This window comes from Cyprinus carpio, chromosome A3, assembly GCF_018340385.1.
Source record: "Cyprinus carpio isolate SPL01 chromosome A3, ASM1834038v1, whole genome shotgun sequence".
In the NCBI taxonomy this organism is placed as follows: Eukaryota; Metazoa; Chordata; class Actinopteri; order Cypriniformes; family Cyprinidae; genus Cyprinus; species Cyprinus carpio.
Genome location: NC_056574.1, coordinates 5,666,589 through 5,680,914, shown reverse-complemented (window position 1 = coordinate 5,680,914; position 14,326 = coordinate 5,666,589). Strand labels below are relative to the sequence as shown.

Below are 14,326 nucleotides of genomic sequence, written 5' to 3'. Positions count from 1 at the left end.
GCATATATAAAACATTAACATAGTAATAGTTATTTAACCGGGGCTACAACTACACAGAAACAATTTGCAACTTTAAAATACTGATCAGACAACACAACGACAAACAATTCACATATCTCAATACAGTTGTCATTGAAGACCTAGAAGCTAAACGGTGCTTACACAACAAACCAAACAATTATTAAGCATGCTACATAAAACGTAAAAGCAACAATTATTAATAACACTTACAGGTTATGATACGGAGGAGGAAGCTGATGCAAATACACTTGGAACTGAACCTTCCTTCAATATCAGCCGGCTCGCGAATCCAAGTTTGATTGCATTTAAGTTGGTAAAGCAATCGTCTTCAAAATGGCGTGAACAAAGCACAAGGCTCGGACTATACTTCTGTGGTACAGTTGTATATATTGTAGCCACTTAGTCTTCAAATGCTCATCCTTGGGCAGATGAAAAAAGTTTGCTTTTGAGTCGCACTTCAGAACACAACGTCTCGTCGCCATGATGTTTTCTAGTTTTCACTGGCATCTTGGAGCGCAATAAGTGGGCGTATCGTATTCAAATAACTTGACAAGTTGACGTCATCTAGTCAGAGAAAAAGCTTCGGTCTTCTAACGATTCATAAAAATGACTCAGAGTCGACTCTTACTTTTGAAAGACAATAACTTTATATACGGTGCACTGTCATATTTCAAACTTTGCAGGATGTTTTTGTTCACTTAGATCTATGTTACACACTACATGAAAGGTAAATTTCAAAATTCCATGATAGGTGCTCTTTAAAATTAATTAGTTTATTTATTTTTAAGTTTCTTTCTCTCTTTTATTCTTTTCTCTTTAAAAAAATTGTATTGTATTTTATTTACTTTATTTTTTAAGGTTTCTTTCTTTTTTCTTTTTTATTTATTTATACATTTTAAAGTTTCTTTTCTTGTTTTTAAATGTTATTTTTTTGTTCTGTTTTTATTTACTCTCTTTTATTTATTTTTTGTTTTTATTTGTATTTATTTCATTTTCTTGTTATTTATTTATTTAAATGAAATTATGCATTAAATTAAAATGTATTTAATTCATAAATGTTTAACGATGGTGTATTAATTGTGCTGATCTGTAGCTGTTTCTTTATTTCCTCTGATTGTCTCCCATTTGATACTCTTTAAATGTTTTATTAATTGAATTAAACCATTGAATTCTCTGTGTGTGTTTGCAGTTGCCGCAGTAACCGGAAGAGTTTGATTCTGACCACCTCCCCGACTCTGCCCCGCCCACATTCACCATTACCGGGGCACATCGGTAAGTGACCACGCCCCCTTCTGGAAAACCAGTCGCCCTGGAAACACTTTTACAGACGCTGATGTGTTTGCTGATGCATATTCTGCTTACAGACCAACTGATACGCTTTTCTTACATGATTGAGTTTTGTTCTTAATTGAGCTTCATTTGTTGTTCCTGTTCACACAGGAAGTAGTCCTCTGGACAGCCCTCGAAACTTCTCGCCCAGCACTCCGGCACATTTCTCCTTCGCTTTCTCAAGACGGTAAAACAAACACACACACACACACTTGGGAATAAAAGCGTAGCATCAACACTTCTGCAGCGTCTGTACTCCTTGTCTCTGTAGGGATGGGCGTCGATGGTCGCTGGCGTCTCTTCCGTCTTCTGGTTATGGAACAAACACTCCCAGCTCAACGGTGCGTGAGTTTCTCATGTAACCACACGCGCTTCAGGTGGACTCCAGTGTTTCAGCTGCAGGTCATTCGTGATGGTTTATGAGCAGCAAACACAGCTGAAGACTGTCTTCACTGTACAGTCAGAGACAGTGTTAGTTTAGTACTTTTTTATATGCTATTATAGTTTTTATTAATATTTTAAATGAGTTTATATTTTTATAGTTTCCGTTTTTATTTTTAAATTTCAGTTAATTTAGTCATTTTGTTGTGTGGTTTTGACTATTTATATAAAAAAGTGTTATGTCATAAATAGTCTAGAAACAAATAATATTTCTTATATTATTTCATATTGTATTATGTGATATGATTTGATATGAAAATCAATGATTTGATTTTTACCTGCATTTAATTCACATCTGATATATATATTTTTTGTTTTCCAAAAAAAAAAAAAAAAAAAAAAAAAATATATATATATATATATATATATATATATATATATATATATATATAATTATTTTTTTAATAAATAAATATATGTTATGGTAATAGTCAAAGAACGTATATTTTTATGCATTTTTTTCTGATGTTTTTTTCTCTGTAATTATTAAATAAGCATTGATTTTCTGATTGCTGTTTAAAGCAGTCATCATGTCAGGACTGTATCTATGTTCCCTTAAAATGCTGTCTATGTAGGCGGCTCACTAGGGACCGGAGCTGACGCTTCCTGATAGTTTACAGCCTGCTCATGCCTTCCTTCTGTCAGAGTTTATTGAGATGTGAGTCTGTGTGTTTATCTGCAGTCCTCCAGCTCGTCTCAGGAGCGTCTGCACCAGCTGCCGTCTCAGCCCACCATGGACGAGCTGCACTTCCTGTCCAAACACTTCGGCAGCACAGAGAGCATCACAGATGATGACGGGGGGCGCTGTTCACCCCACATAAGACCCCGCTCACGCAGCCTGAGGTCTGCCAACACACACACACACACACACTCGTGCTCAGGTGTGTGTGTGTTGCAGTAGTGTTTAACACTCTCTCTCTGTCTCTGTGTCATGTGTTCAGTCCGGGTCGCTCTCACTCCTGCTACGACAATGAGATCATCATGATGAATCATGTTTACAGGGAGCGTTTCCCTAAGGTAACACAGCACACACACACACACACACACACACACACACACACACACACACCTGTCTCACACCTCTCCACCTTCACCAGTGTCTTCTCTGAAGTTCTGTGAGCACACAAACATGCTGAACAGAAGCTAGAATTACATTCATATAAGCACATATTCATATTAATATTACAATTTCTAAATATTATAATTGTCTTTGGCAACACTTTGCAATGAGGTTTCATTTGTTAACATTAGTTTGCTGTATTGCTTAACATGAGCAATACTTATATTGCATTTATTAATCCTAGCTACTGCTAAGTTACTGTAAGTTTACTTATTGTACTGTAAATCAGCAACATCTGAGCAGTAATGCTTTGCTGTGAGTGCGTTGGACTGCTGACCTCGTCACGTGGAGCTCTTTTTTTTAACATTAGCCATCTTGTGGGAGACTATACTGATTTTTGCACAGACACACAGAGGCTCTCACTGGTGTCTGTCTCTCAGTTTGCTGTAAGACAAACACATTTCTGTGATCAGAGCGAAAACATCCTTTATAGTCTTGCTTTACACAACTATATATTGAACATTAAATGGGTATATATTTAACATTTTAAAGTACATTTTAATATATACTTATTATTATTCATAAGAATTTTGTAATAAATAAATAATCCAGAAATAATAATAATAATTAATAACGTCTAGAATAATTATTTATTTATATTACATTTCTAGAACATCTAAAATGCTAATTTTCTTCTTCTTCTTATATTACTACCTAGAAATAATCTAAAAACACTGCTACTAATACTACTACTAATTGTAGAATATTTCTTTATTACAAAATGCTTTATAATAGTTATAATATTAATAAGAATAATAGTTATAATAATAATAATAATAATAATAATAATAGTTTTTATTAGTTGTTATAAAATACTCATTATTATTCTTACTATTATTTCTAGAATATGTATCTTTAGGTTTATCTTCATGAATAGTCTCTGTATTTGTTCCTGTCAGGCCACGGCGCAGATGGAGGGCAGGTTGTGTGATTTCATCCACTCGAATTGTCCCGAGAGCGTTCTGCCGCTGGCCGACGGAGTCCTGAGCTTCATTCACCACCAGATCATCGAGCTGTCCAGAGACTGCCTGACCAAATCTAAGGAGGGTCTCATCACGTCCGTCTACTTCTTTGAGCTGCAGGAGAACCTGGAGAAACTTCTGGACGATGTGAGTTCATCACATCACACTTGAGATCTCATGAAACCTGCCAAGGATGGTATCTTGACGAAAGAAGTGAAGAAATAATGACATATTGTTTCGCTTGTTTCTCTCTGTCTGTGTCTCTCAGGCTTATAAGCGGTCAGAGAGTTCAGAGTTGACCTTCGTCACTGAGTTGGTGAAGAAACTCCTCTTCATCATCTCTCGACCTGCTCGACTTTTGGAGTGCTTGGTGAGAAAATGAGAAAAATATAATTCATTTATCAGATAACATGATGCTCCAAACCCCTCTGGACACCAGCAACACGAGGCTGATGCTTTCCAATTTTCAACTTCAGAAGAGTGTTTTAAACAAGAAGCACTGCAAAACACACAAAGGAGAGAGAGCGAGTTGAACCTGTGGCTGCATTAGCATTTAGATTGGGAGCTGTGAGCGTGCTGCTGTTATCATTGACCTTCTGTGATTCACTGCCTGAAAAACTCATTTGGAAATGTTTCTGTGCTGCTCCAGGATTAAACCACATGAAGCGTTCATTATCCCCGTTAAACAGAGATCAGAGATGCCCCCAAAATGAGCTTCTAGTAGAGCTCTGGAGAGTGTGCTCATGTACCCCTGCAAATTACAAATGTTCAGTTTAATTCAGCTTTATTTTTGGATTGTCACAGAAACTGAACCCCAGAGCTGATCCTCAACCAAACAATAATGCCACCTGCACCCTGTATCCAACTCAACTTGCATTGCATTTATGACTTGTTTCAGAGCGAAAGAGCATGTGGCAACATGCAGAAAACTATTCCAAACACCCTAGCAACCTCATAGTAACGCAATAAAAACTAGCTGCAAAATAGAAAAACTATTCCTAACACTTCAGAAACCACATAGCAACACTGGAATCTGTTCTAAACTCCTTAGTAACTGCAAAGCAACATTCTAAAACCTAAACCAAATGCCTTAGCAACTGCATAGCAACACATCGAACACTATTCCAAACACCTCAGTGACCACATAGCAACATTCTAAAAAAACAAAAAAGCCTCAGCAACTGAATAGCAACACTAACAGATTTTGCTCTGACACGTTGTGCAGGAGTTTAACCCTGAAGAGTTCTATCATCTGCTGGAGGCGGCTGAAGATCACGCTAAAGAAGGACACCTGATGAAGACCGACATCCCGCGATACATCATCAGTCAGCTGGGTCTGACCAGAGACCCTCTGGAGGGTGAGAGACCACAGTCACACTACAATCACACAGCACTGATCCCAGTACAGCTGATCATTGACCGACTGACACGTCTGTGTTTCAGAGATGGTCAGTCGAGAGCATTACGACAGCGAGGGGCCCGTCACACCGGAGACAGACGACTCCGCAGAGGTCTGAACACACACACACAGCCCCGGGAAATCTGAAAATGATTGCTTGTCAGTAAAGCATCTGGTACAAGATGATAATGACATCCTGTGCGAGAGCTGAGTGGATTTTTCTCTCTTCCAGGGAAAAATGAAACCCATGAAGCCACCTGGAGAGGCAGATTTCCAGACTATCAAACTGATCAGCAATGGAGCCTATGGGTAAACCAGCACACACACACACACACACACACACACACACACACACGTTTGCTTCTATATCTAGATGAGGATAGAAAGTTTAATAGAACAGGATTTATTTGTAACTGAAAGCTATTGTAACGTTATAAATGTCTTTAACGTCACTGTGGATACAAACACATCTACTAAATAACCAAACACACTCAGAGAAGTTGAGACACTGACAGAAGTTGCTGTGTTTTTAGCGCGGTGTATCTGGTCCGCCATCTGGAGACGCGACAGCGCTTCGCTATGAAGAAAATCAACAAACAGAACCTGATTCTGAGGAACCAGGTCCAGCAGGCATTTGTGGAGCGAGACATCCTGACCTTCGCTGAGAACCCATTCGTGGTCAGCATGTTCTGCTCCTTCGAGACTAGACGACACCTGTGTATGGTCATGGAGTACGTGGAGGGTGAGACACGCACACACTTTTATTGCTCTTTTAAAGCTGTATTGACTTTATTGAGGTCTCAGGTGTGTTTTATTTAAGGCTGGGCGACTTCGGTCCTGGAGGCAGGTGTGTTTGACTAGGGTTTAACTTCTGCAGGACAGTGGCACTCTAGGACCGAAGTTGCCCAGCCCTGGTCTAGGGCTGTAAAATGAATGTGGAAAGCAGCTCAGATTATTTGATGAGAAAAGTTTGAGTTTGAGTTCGTGTTGGGGATCTCGAGCAAATCTGAGCACAGTTTGAGATCGCTTCTGAAACTCTTGAGGAGTCTTTTTCTCAAGAGAAACATCTGAGAAGCAGAAGACTTCAAATGAGGTTGTCATATGAGAAACAAATGAGACCTCGTCTGTGTGTTTTGTTTCAGGAGGCGACTGCGCGACACTGCTGAAGAATATTGGTGCGTTGCCTGTGGAAATGACACGCATGTACTTTGCTGAAACCGTGCTGGCACTCGAATACATCCACAACTATGGAATCGTGCACAGAGATCTCAAACCGGACAAGTAATATGGCAATAACATTTAAAATATTTCTGAATGATATTTAATGATGATGGCAGGAAGCATGTCATTCACTAAATGACCATGTGCATTCAATTAAATGATTGCTTGGATTCATTTGCCATCTGTTGTGCAATGACATACAGCAATTCCTGTGTGAGATTAATGATATCATTTAATTCGGACAGATTGTGTTATATAATTAAACACATGTCAGAAGTGCCACTCAGCTTGAGTGTGTGTTACTGTAGAGACCGTCTCACATCATCTCCGTCTGTCTGTATCTCTCTCTCTCCGTCAGTCTGCTGATCACGTCAATGGGTCACATTAAACTCACTGATTTCGGTTTGTCTAAAATGGGTCTCATGAGTCTCACCACAAACCTGTACGAGGGACACATCGAGAAGGACACCAGGGAGTTCCTGGATAAACAGGTACCAGAGAATACTTACAATATTCTATATCGTACATAGCCATGGTCTAAAAGCCACAAAACTCCAGTTTAATTTCTTTGTGTGCCTATTTAATTTAGTTGTTTTTATCATAACATATGTAATTAACACATCACTGATGAAGTGTTAATAAGCAACACCTTAGCAACTGCAAAGCAACATTCTAAAAATGATTCCAAACAACACCACGCTGAAAACTATCCCAAACACCTATAACTGCATAGCAACGTGCTAAGAACTTTTCCAATCATCTCAGCAACTGCACAGCAATGCACTGAAAACTATTTTGACCGCCTCAGCAACCGCATAGCAACACGCTGAAAACTATTCCGACATAACATAACAAATATGTAACAAAAATGTAGCACAATTTATAATTCAAGGTGATGAAGTGTCACTGATGGAGTCATGTTAAGAGGCTTGACTGTCGTTCTTTGACCTTTGACCCCAGGTTTGCGGCACCCCAGAGTACATCGCCCCGGAGGTGATCCTGCGGCAGGGTTACGGCAAGCCAGTGGACTGGTGGGCCATGGGCATCATCCTCTACGAGTTTCTGGTGGGCTGCGTGCCGTTCTTCGGCGACACACCGGAGGAGTTGTTTGGTCAGGTGATCACAGGTAAAGACACACCTACAATAAAACAGCAGATATTTCACACAGTGAAACTTTCTCATGAATCCAAATAAGAAAGATGTACACAATGTCAAATATGCATGTGTGTAGATGACATTGTGTGGCCTGATGATGATGACGCCTTACCCGCTGATGCACAGCACCTGATCTCATCTCTCCTGCAGACCAACCCGCTGCTCAGACTGGGCACAGGTGACGTCACACACACGCAGTCACGTTACCAGCTGTCAGTAAAGACATCGATGTAATCTAAATGTTAGAGCTGTTGCCTTAGATTAGAGCTGTACTATAAAGCATCTAATCTGTTTTTATGAACCATGTTTGAAGCATTTGTAGCATATCTAAAAAAAATGCTACTTAAAAAAAAGCACATTTCTTGGCTGAAAAATGGCTAAAATGCTCAAAACTCAAACCCTACTTTTTGAACTTCGGCTCATTCTTGGACAGTATAACAGGTGAAAATGTCCCATAGACTTACACAGAAGGAGGGACTCGAGGTCTGACTACCCAGAATACCTAAGTAACATTAATTGTCTTTTATCATATTGCTGTCGTCACCTCACATAGTTTATTATTTTAGTAGAGCCAAGCATTCTGCACGGGCTGATTGAAGTCATGTGTTTGTGCACAGGTGGAGCGTTCGAGGTGAAGCAGCATTCGTTCTTCTGTGATCTGGACTGGAGCAGTTTGCTCCGACAGAAAGCCGAGTTCATCCCTCATCTGGAGTCGGAGGAGGACACCAGCTACTTCGACAGTGAGTGACGGACAGATAGTGTGTGTTTGTGCTGTCGTCTGTTAGTGTGCATTAGTGAGTAACTCATCCATGTTTTTTAGCACGATCAGAGCGATATCATCACGTTCACTCATACGATGAGGACGACACCAATGACGATGAGCCAGTGGAGATTCACCACTTCTCCTCTTGCTCTCCACGCTTCAGCAAGGTTAGACCTCTCTGTCTCATGAAAATGATTCTGCGGTTTACACAATCCCGAGGATTATGGGTAATGTCTAGTGCATCTGAATCACAGGTGTACAGCAGCATGGAGCATCTGTCCCAGCTGGAGCACAAACCTGTGGTGACCCGCCGAGAGCCCAAAGCTCACAGAGACGATCGCAGTAAGAGAGAAAGTCTAGGCAGCCTCACCCTCCGAGACAAGACCTGGAGAACCGGATCCCCTGAGATGTAAGAAAGACAGACGCAACAACATAACCTCCCAGAGTAGCCTAGAAACCACCTAACAACAACATAGTAGCACATTTAAACCCACCAAGTACTGCCTAACTGCACTACATGCACTAAAAGTGGCCTAGCAACCACACAGAAAACCTTAAAAAAACACATAGTATCACATTTAAAACTACTCCCTAGCAGCTCTTTCAGAACTTTCACCAAGCAGCCACGAATAGCACATTTCTAACCACTTAGAAATGCCTAACAACTGCAAATCATGCACAAAAAACATCCTAGCAACCACCTATCAGCTCCCTAGCAACCTCTCAGAACAGCTTAGAAAACACCTAGCAACCAGCACATTTAAAACCACACAGGACTGTCTAACAACTGAAAAGCATGCACAAAAAACATCCTTGCAACCACCTATCAGCACCCTAGCAACCTCGCGGAACAGTTTAGAAAACACCTAGCAACCACATAGTAGCACATTTAAAACCACTCAGAACTGCCTACCATCTGCATATACTAAAAACACCCTAGCAACCACCTAGCAATGCCACAGCAACACTTTAGAAACAACCTAGAAATGGTTAAAATCACCCAGGACTGTCTAACAACTGCATAGCATACACTAAAAACACCCCAGGAAGCACCCTTTCTAGCACCTTACAATGTCTCGAGAAAATATAATAATCTAATTCTGATTATAGAGACACATAATCTTCAGTAAACCCTTCTGTTTGTCTGGCTGTCTCTTTAGGAAGCGTTTGTCATGTTCAGAGTCATCCTTCACTGAATCAGACTCCAGTCCTCCCGGCGCACGCCGGCGTTTCTCAGCGCTGATGGACACGCACCGCTTCGCTTCTCCACTAGAGGGAGACGGTGATGTGCGCACGCGCAAAACACCCATCAAAACCAGGGGCTTGTCACTAGAGGGCGCCAGTGTGCCCATCGGCTCTGGACTCGTGGAGTCCAGCGTTACGGCATCAGTGGGACATCCTGGAGGTGATTTCGTTTTGTAATTAAAAATAAAGAACATCATTTCATACGTTCTACTGTTGTGCTCCTGGGTGTCAATCACTCAAAGTACCACAGAGTTTTGTCTCACATTCAAATGAACTTCCTGTTTCTCAGATAAACTCCTGCGGCCTGCCGATGCCTCCGCTGCCACGGCTCCTCTACTCATACCAGACTCGTTTGGGCCTCGCGTCGGAAGTGACCTCGTCTTACGAAGAGCGCGACATCATCAGATTCCGACCGACAGTGAGAAACGTACCGCAACTCGCTCAGGAACCAAAGTCATAAAGTCGGCCTCCACCACGGCCCTCTCTGTCATCATACCTGCAGGTGAGACCACAGACAATTATTTCATTATTATTATTATTATTATTATTATAATAATTAACAACAACCAATAAAATCATAGCGCTTCAACATTAAAATAATTGTACTATTTTCTTTTTGATTTTTAGCCTTTTTGATGTCATGCTTTTATGTATAATAATAAAAATACATTAATAATGATTAATAATTAATACAAATACAAAATAAAATGTAAAAAAGTTTTAAAATGTCAACAACCCACAAAATCGCAACACTACTTTTCATACGCTTCAGTGTACAAACATTATAAATGTCAACAAGCAATAAAATATGAATAAAATATTTTGATTGTAATAAATGCAAGTTTTCTTTTTTGGTGTTTGTATTATTTGTGTAAACATTCTAAAAAAAAATCATAATTTATGTTGTGTTTAATGTTTAAATATATATATATATATATATATATATATAATAATATATATATATATATATATATATATATATATATATTAATAATGAGCCTTTTTGTGGGTCTCATTTATGAAACATGCAGATTTATGTGTAAATAATTCGTAAAACCATTCTTGTGTAAACTGCTCCAATCACAAATTTTGTGCAAAAAAATGTATATGAAACAATTTTTCCCTGCTTTTTATTTAATGAATAAGTGTTTTTTAGATAAGAAATGTCAACAACCTACAAAATCGAAAAAAAAAATAAAATACTTGCAACGTTACACCTTTGTACATTAATTGAATAACTATTTCTAGCCAAGCATTATCAAGCATGTCAATATACATGGCGTTGACATGGCTTTTGTAATGTTATGATGTTTGGTTTCATAGTTGAGCAGCATGGTACGTCACCACTCGCCAGTCCCATGTCTCCTCTCTCCATCTCCTCCAATCCCTCGTCTCGTGACTCGTCTCCGAGTCGTGACTACTCACCTACAGTCAATGTCCTGTGCTCACCGATCACCATCCATCGCTCTGGAAAGAAGTATGGCTTCACCTTGCGTGCCATCAGAGTCTACATGGGCGACAGTAACATCTACAGCGTGCATCACATGGTCTGGGTACGGACACATTCTGGAACATTCTTCTCATTTATAGCTAAAGAATGTGTTGCATGCAATGATTGACATTGCTTTTGTCCAAACACAGCATGTAGAGTCTGGTGGGCCGGCCCAGGAGGCGGGGCTTTGTGCTGGTGACCTCATCACCCATGTGAACGGAGAGTCTGTGCATGGATTGGTGCACACAGAGGTGGTGGAGCTCATTCTGAAGGTATGGGCATCACAAACACACCTGATAGTTACTTTACAGAGATATTAATCAATAAATTTAACATGGCACATAAAATTTTCAGAGCGGAAGCAAAGTGACAGTGACAACCACTCCATTTGAAAACACGTCCATAAAGATCGGACCAGCCAGGAAGCTGAGCTACAAAGCCAAGATGGCCAGACGCAACAAGAAGTCATCCGCAAAAGATGTACAAGAGAGGTCAGAAAGAGCAAATATTTTTACATAAATGTACACCATATTTATATACAGTAATTGCTTTACTCGATTTGCCCCTCTTTCTCTGTCTGTCTGCAGTAAGAAGCACAGCTCTCTCTTTCGTAAGATCACAAAACAGTCCAACCTGCTTCACACCAGTCGTAGTCTGTCCTCTCTGAATCGCTCGCTGTCGTCTGGAGACAGTCTACCTGGATCGCCGACACACAACCTGTCACCTCGCTCTCCCACGCAGACGTACCGCTCTCCTCCAGACTCCGTCTTCCTCGGTTAGAGCTCCTCCCACTGCTTTATGATTATATTACAGATCTCACTGGCCGAATCTGTGGTGTTGTTTATACTTTTAGTTTGAACAAGTAGTTTTTATTATGTATATACATTTTGTTATTTATTATATGTATTATTCATTTATTTTTTATTTTAATACATTTAAGTATGCAAATTCAGATGCAACAAATTACAAGTGTGTAGTCTTGTTTTATATACTTGACATGCATTACAGTGCATTACAGTGACAGCAACAGTACTCAAGGTGGCGATAGAGTTACTGTTTTTTTGTAACAGTGCAGAGAAAGCAAAGCATACATGAATATCACTCATGTGCCTTTTGCAGAATCCAATGTCTCCAAAGATCAAGTTTGTGGCTAGAAGCGTCTGTGTTCATATACATGCAACATGAGATAACACACAAGAGTATGATTTGAGTAGACAAACAATTTAAATAGCATTAAACATGCACAAATGTCTTGTCACAAAATAACTCCTTCCTAGAGAAGAAAAGGATAATTTTGTCATACAAAATTGAGTTTAAATTCAAACTTGCTGCCTCATAGTATGTATCTGACCTACTGAAGATGATATTTCTGTAACACATGGTGCTTCTTTCCTTTTAACTTGCATTGAAATTAACTAAATTAGCCTTTGATATTTGGCTTCAGTCAGTGCTGGGTGTTTTGACTGATTGTGTGCCCTTTTCAAGTTTCTTTGAGGTTCTGAGCTGTTCTGTCCTTGTCCTTTCAGGCACGTCGTCTCAGAGCAGTTCTCCAGCACCCAGCACGCCAAACTTGCCTGCAACATCTCAGCACATGCGGCCAAGCTCTCTTTATGGTCTCTCACCCAAACTTCACAGGCAGTACCGTTCTGCTCGCTGCAAATCTGCCGGGAACATTCCTCTGTCCCCGCTGGCTCATACGCCATCCCCTACTTCGTCTTCCCCGCCACCCATCGCCGGACACACCGTCGGCAGCTCCAACACCACACAGGCCTTCCCCGCCAAGCTTCACGCCTCTCCTCCAATCACACGCCCCCGGCCAAAGAGCGCAGAACCACCCCGTTCGCCTCTCCTTCAACGGGTGCAGTCGGCAGAGAAGCTTGGCCCACCCCCTTCACCTTCATTTCCATCCTCCTCGTCTTCGGTGGGCTCGGACAGAAAAGGAGGGCTTTGCGTGTCCATGAGGAAGCATGGTTTGGAAGTTGTGCATGCCGAATACCGCCGGGAGTCATTCCATTGTGAACATGCCCTCCAGAGCCTGATGGAGATTGAGGGTGAGAACATGCCTGGGGCTCTGCCCTCTCCACCCGACCAGACGCCAACACACACGCCCGCCCAGCTCACGATGAGTCCGGTGAGGCAGCTTGGGAGGCAGGACTCATTGGCGGGACAAGAGTCCGAGGAGAAAGCAAGGCAGCCCAACTTAAGTGAAGTCGTTTTAAGGACTGCGTCGAAAACCCAACCAGTAGCACCCACCTTGGATCCTAAATCAACCCAGACTGGCGAGCCACCTCAGATGGAGAAAGTGGCCTCCAAGTCTGAGTCTTCTCACATCTCAGTTGTCTCGACAGGGAAGGAAGCAGCCAGGGATGTGGGTAAGAGCAGAACTCTTAATGCAATCGTCTCTGACCCCAAGATCCGGGAGCAGATGCCAGTTGTCCAGAACTCTGGAACACAGGAACTCAAACCCCATAGCCTTCAAACTGATGGTCCTAAAGGGCTGGAAAATGGAAAAGACATGGGTAAGATCCCAGTGAATGAGAAAACTGCGCAGACAATTGCTCCAGAGGCAAGCAAGTCAGGTAAAGGACCTCTAAACATTGCAGGGACTGTACCTAGTTCTGTTGGTGCACCAAAAGTCTCAGAAGTAGTTCCTGCCCAGTCCAAAACCATTGAAGAATGGGTTCAAACCCCATCGTGGTCAACCAGAGGACCTCAAGAGGAAAGATGTCACCTGGAAGCAGCCGAAGAGTCCCCAGCCTCTCCGTCTCCAACTACCCGATCGCCTTGCGCAAGCAGGTCCAGCTTCGTGACGCAGCTCACCAGTGTGGCTAAAACTGTACTCGGGCCAATGAAGTTGGGCTCTCAGGATGGCGGCAAGGCCAAGGACAGCACCAAAGTCAACGAAGACAAACGAGCCGCCACGTTGGGAAAGTCTGAGGCCTCATCTGGGAGTCGCCGTGGATTAACTGGAACGTGGCCCGGCCCTGGATTGTCAAAGCCTGAAAAGGCATCAAAAAGCTCTTCCAAGCAATCGTAATATTCTTAATGGGAAAATTCAGTTTGGAACTTTAAATAGGATGCGTTCCCAGTATTTGTCCAAATGTAGACTGTTCAAAAGACTCTAAAGCCATCAAACCAAGATATAACACACAAAAAATAAAGTAAAGGTGCTTCAGAA

General features: G+C 41.4%; 1 protein-coding gene across 2 annotated transcripts in view; it reads left to right on the top strand.

Annotated features, from left to right (window-relative positions):
- Positions 1-14,326, top strand: part of LOC109101782 (microtubule-associated serine/threonine-protein kinase 1-like) — a 29,207-nt gene extending 14,881 nt beyond the window's left edge. For both annotated transcript variants that reach the window (XM_042734174.1, XM_042734181.1), the window contains 25 exons: positions 1,211-1,293; positions 1,462-1,537; positions 1,622-1,691; positions 2,474-2,634; positions 2,733-2,808; positions 3,811-4,020; positions 4,142-4,243; positions 5,099-5,231; positions 5,317-5,384; positions 5,505-5,581; positions 5,806-6,014; positions 6,415-6,553; positions 6,852-6,984; positions 7,454-7,619; positions 7,725-7,826; positions 8,266-8,388; positions 8,469-8,578; positions 8,666-8,820; positions 9,572-9,816; positions 9,946-10,158; positions 10,980-11,209; positions 11,298-11,420; positions 11,503-11,639; positions 11,736-11,923; positions 12,675-14,326. In XM_042734174.1, the coding sequence (XP_042590108.1) occupies positions 1,211-1,293; positions 1,462-1,537; positions 1,622-1,691; positions 2,474-2,634; positions 2,733-2,808; positions 3,811-4,020; positions 4,142-4,243; positions 5,099-5,231; positions 5,317-5,384; positions 5,505-5,581; positions 5,806-6,014; positions 6,415-6,553; positions 6,852-6,984; positions 7,454-7,619; positions 7,725-7,826; positions 8,266-8,388; positions 8,469-8,578; positions 8,666-8,820; positions 9,572-9,816; positions 9,946-10,158; positions 10,980-11,209; positions 11,298-11,420; positions 11,503-11,639; positions 11,736-11,923; positions 12,675-14,185 (4,840 nt within the window). In that variant the 3' untranslated portion in view covers positions 14,186-14,326. The remainder of the gene's footprint in view (positions 1-1,210; positions 1,294-1,461; positions 1,538-1,621; positions 1,692-2,473; positions 2,635-2,732; positions 2,809-3,810; positions 4,021-4,141; positions 4,244-5,098; positions 5,232-5,316; positions 5,385-5,504; positions 5,582-5,805; positions 6,015-6,414; positions 6,554-6,851; positions 6,985-7,453; positions 7,620-7,724; positions 7,827-8,265; positions 8,389-8,468; positions 8,579-8,665; positions 8,821-9,571; positions 9,817-9,945; positions 10,159-10,979; positions 11,210-11,297; positions 11,421-11,502; positions 11,640-11,735; positions 11,924-12,674) is intronic.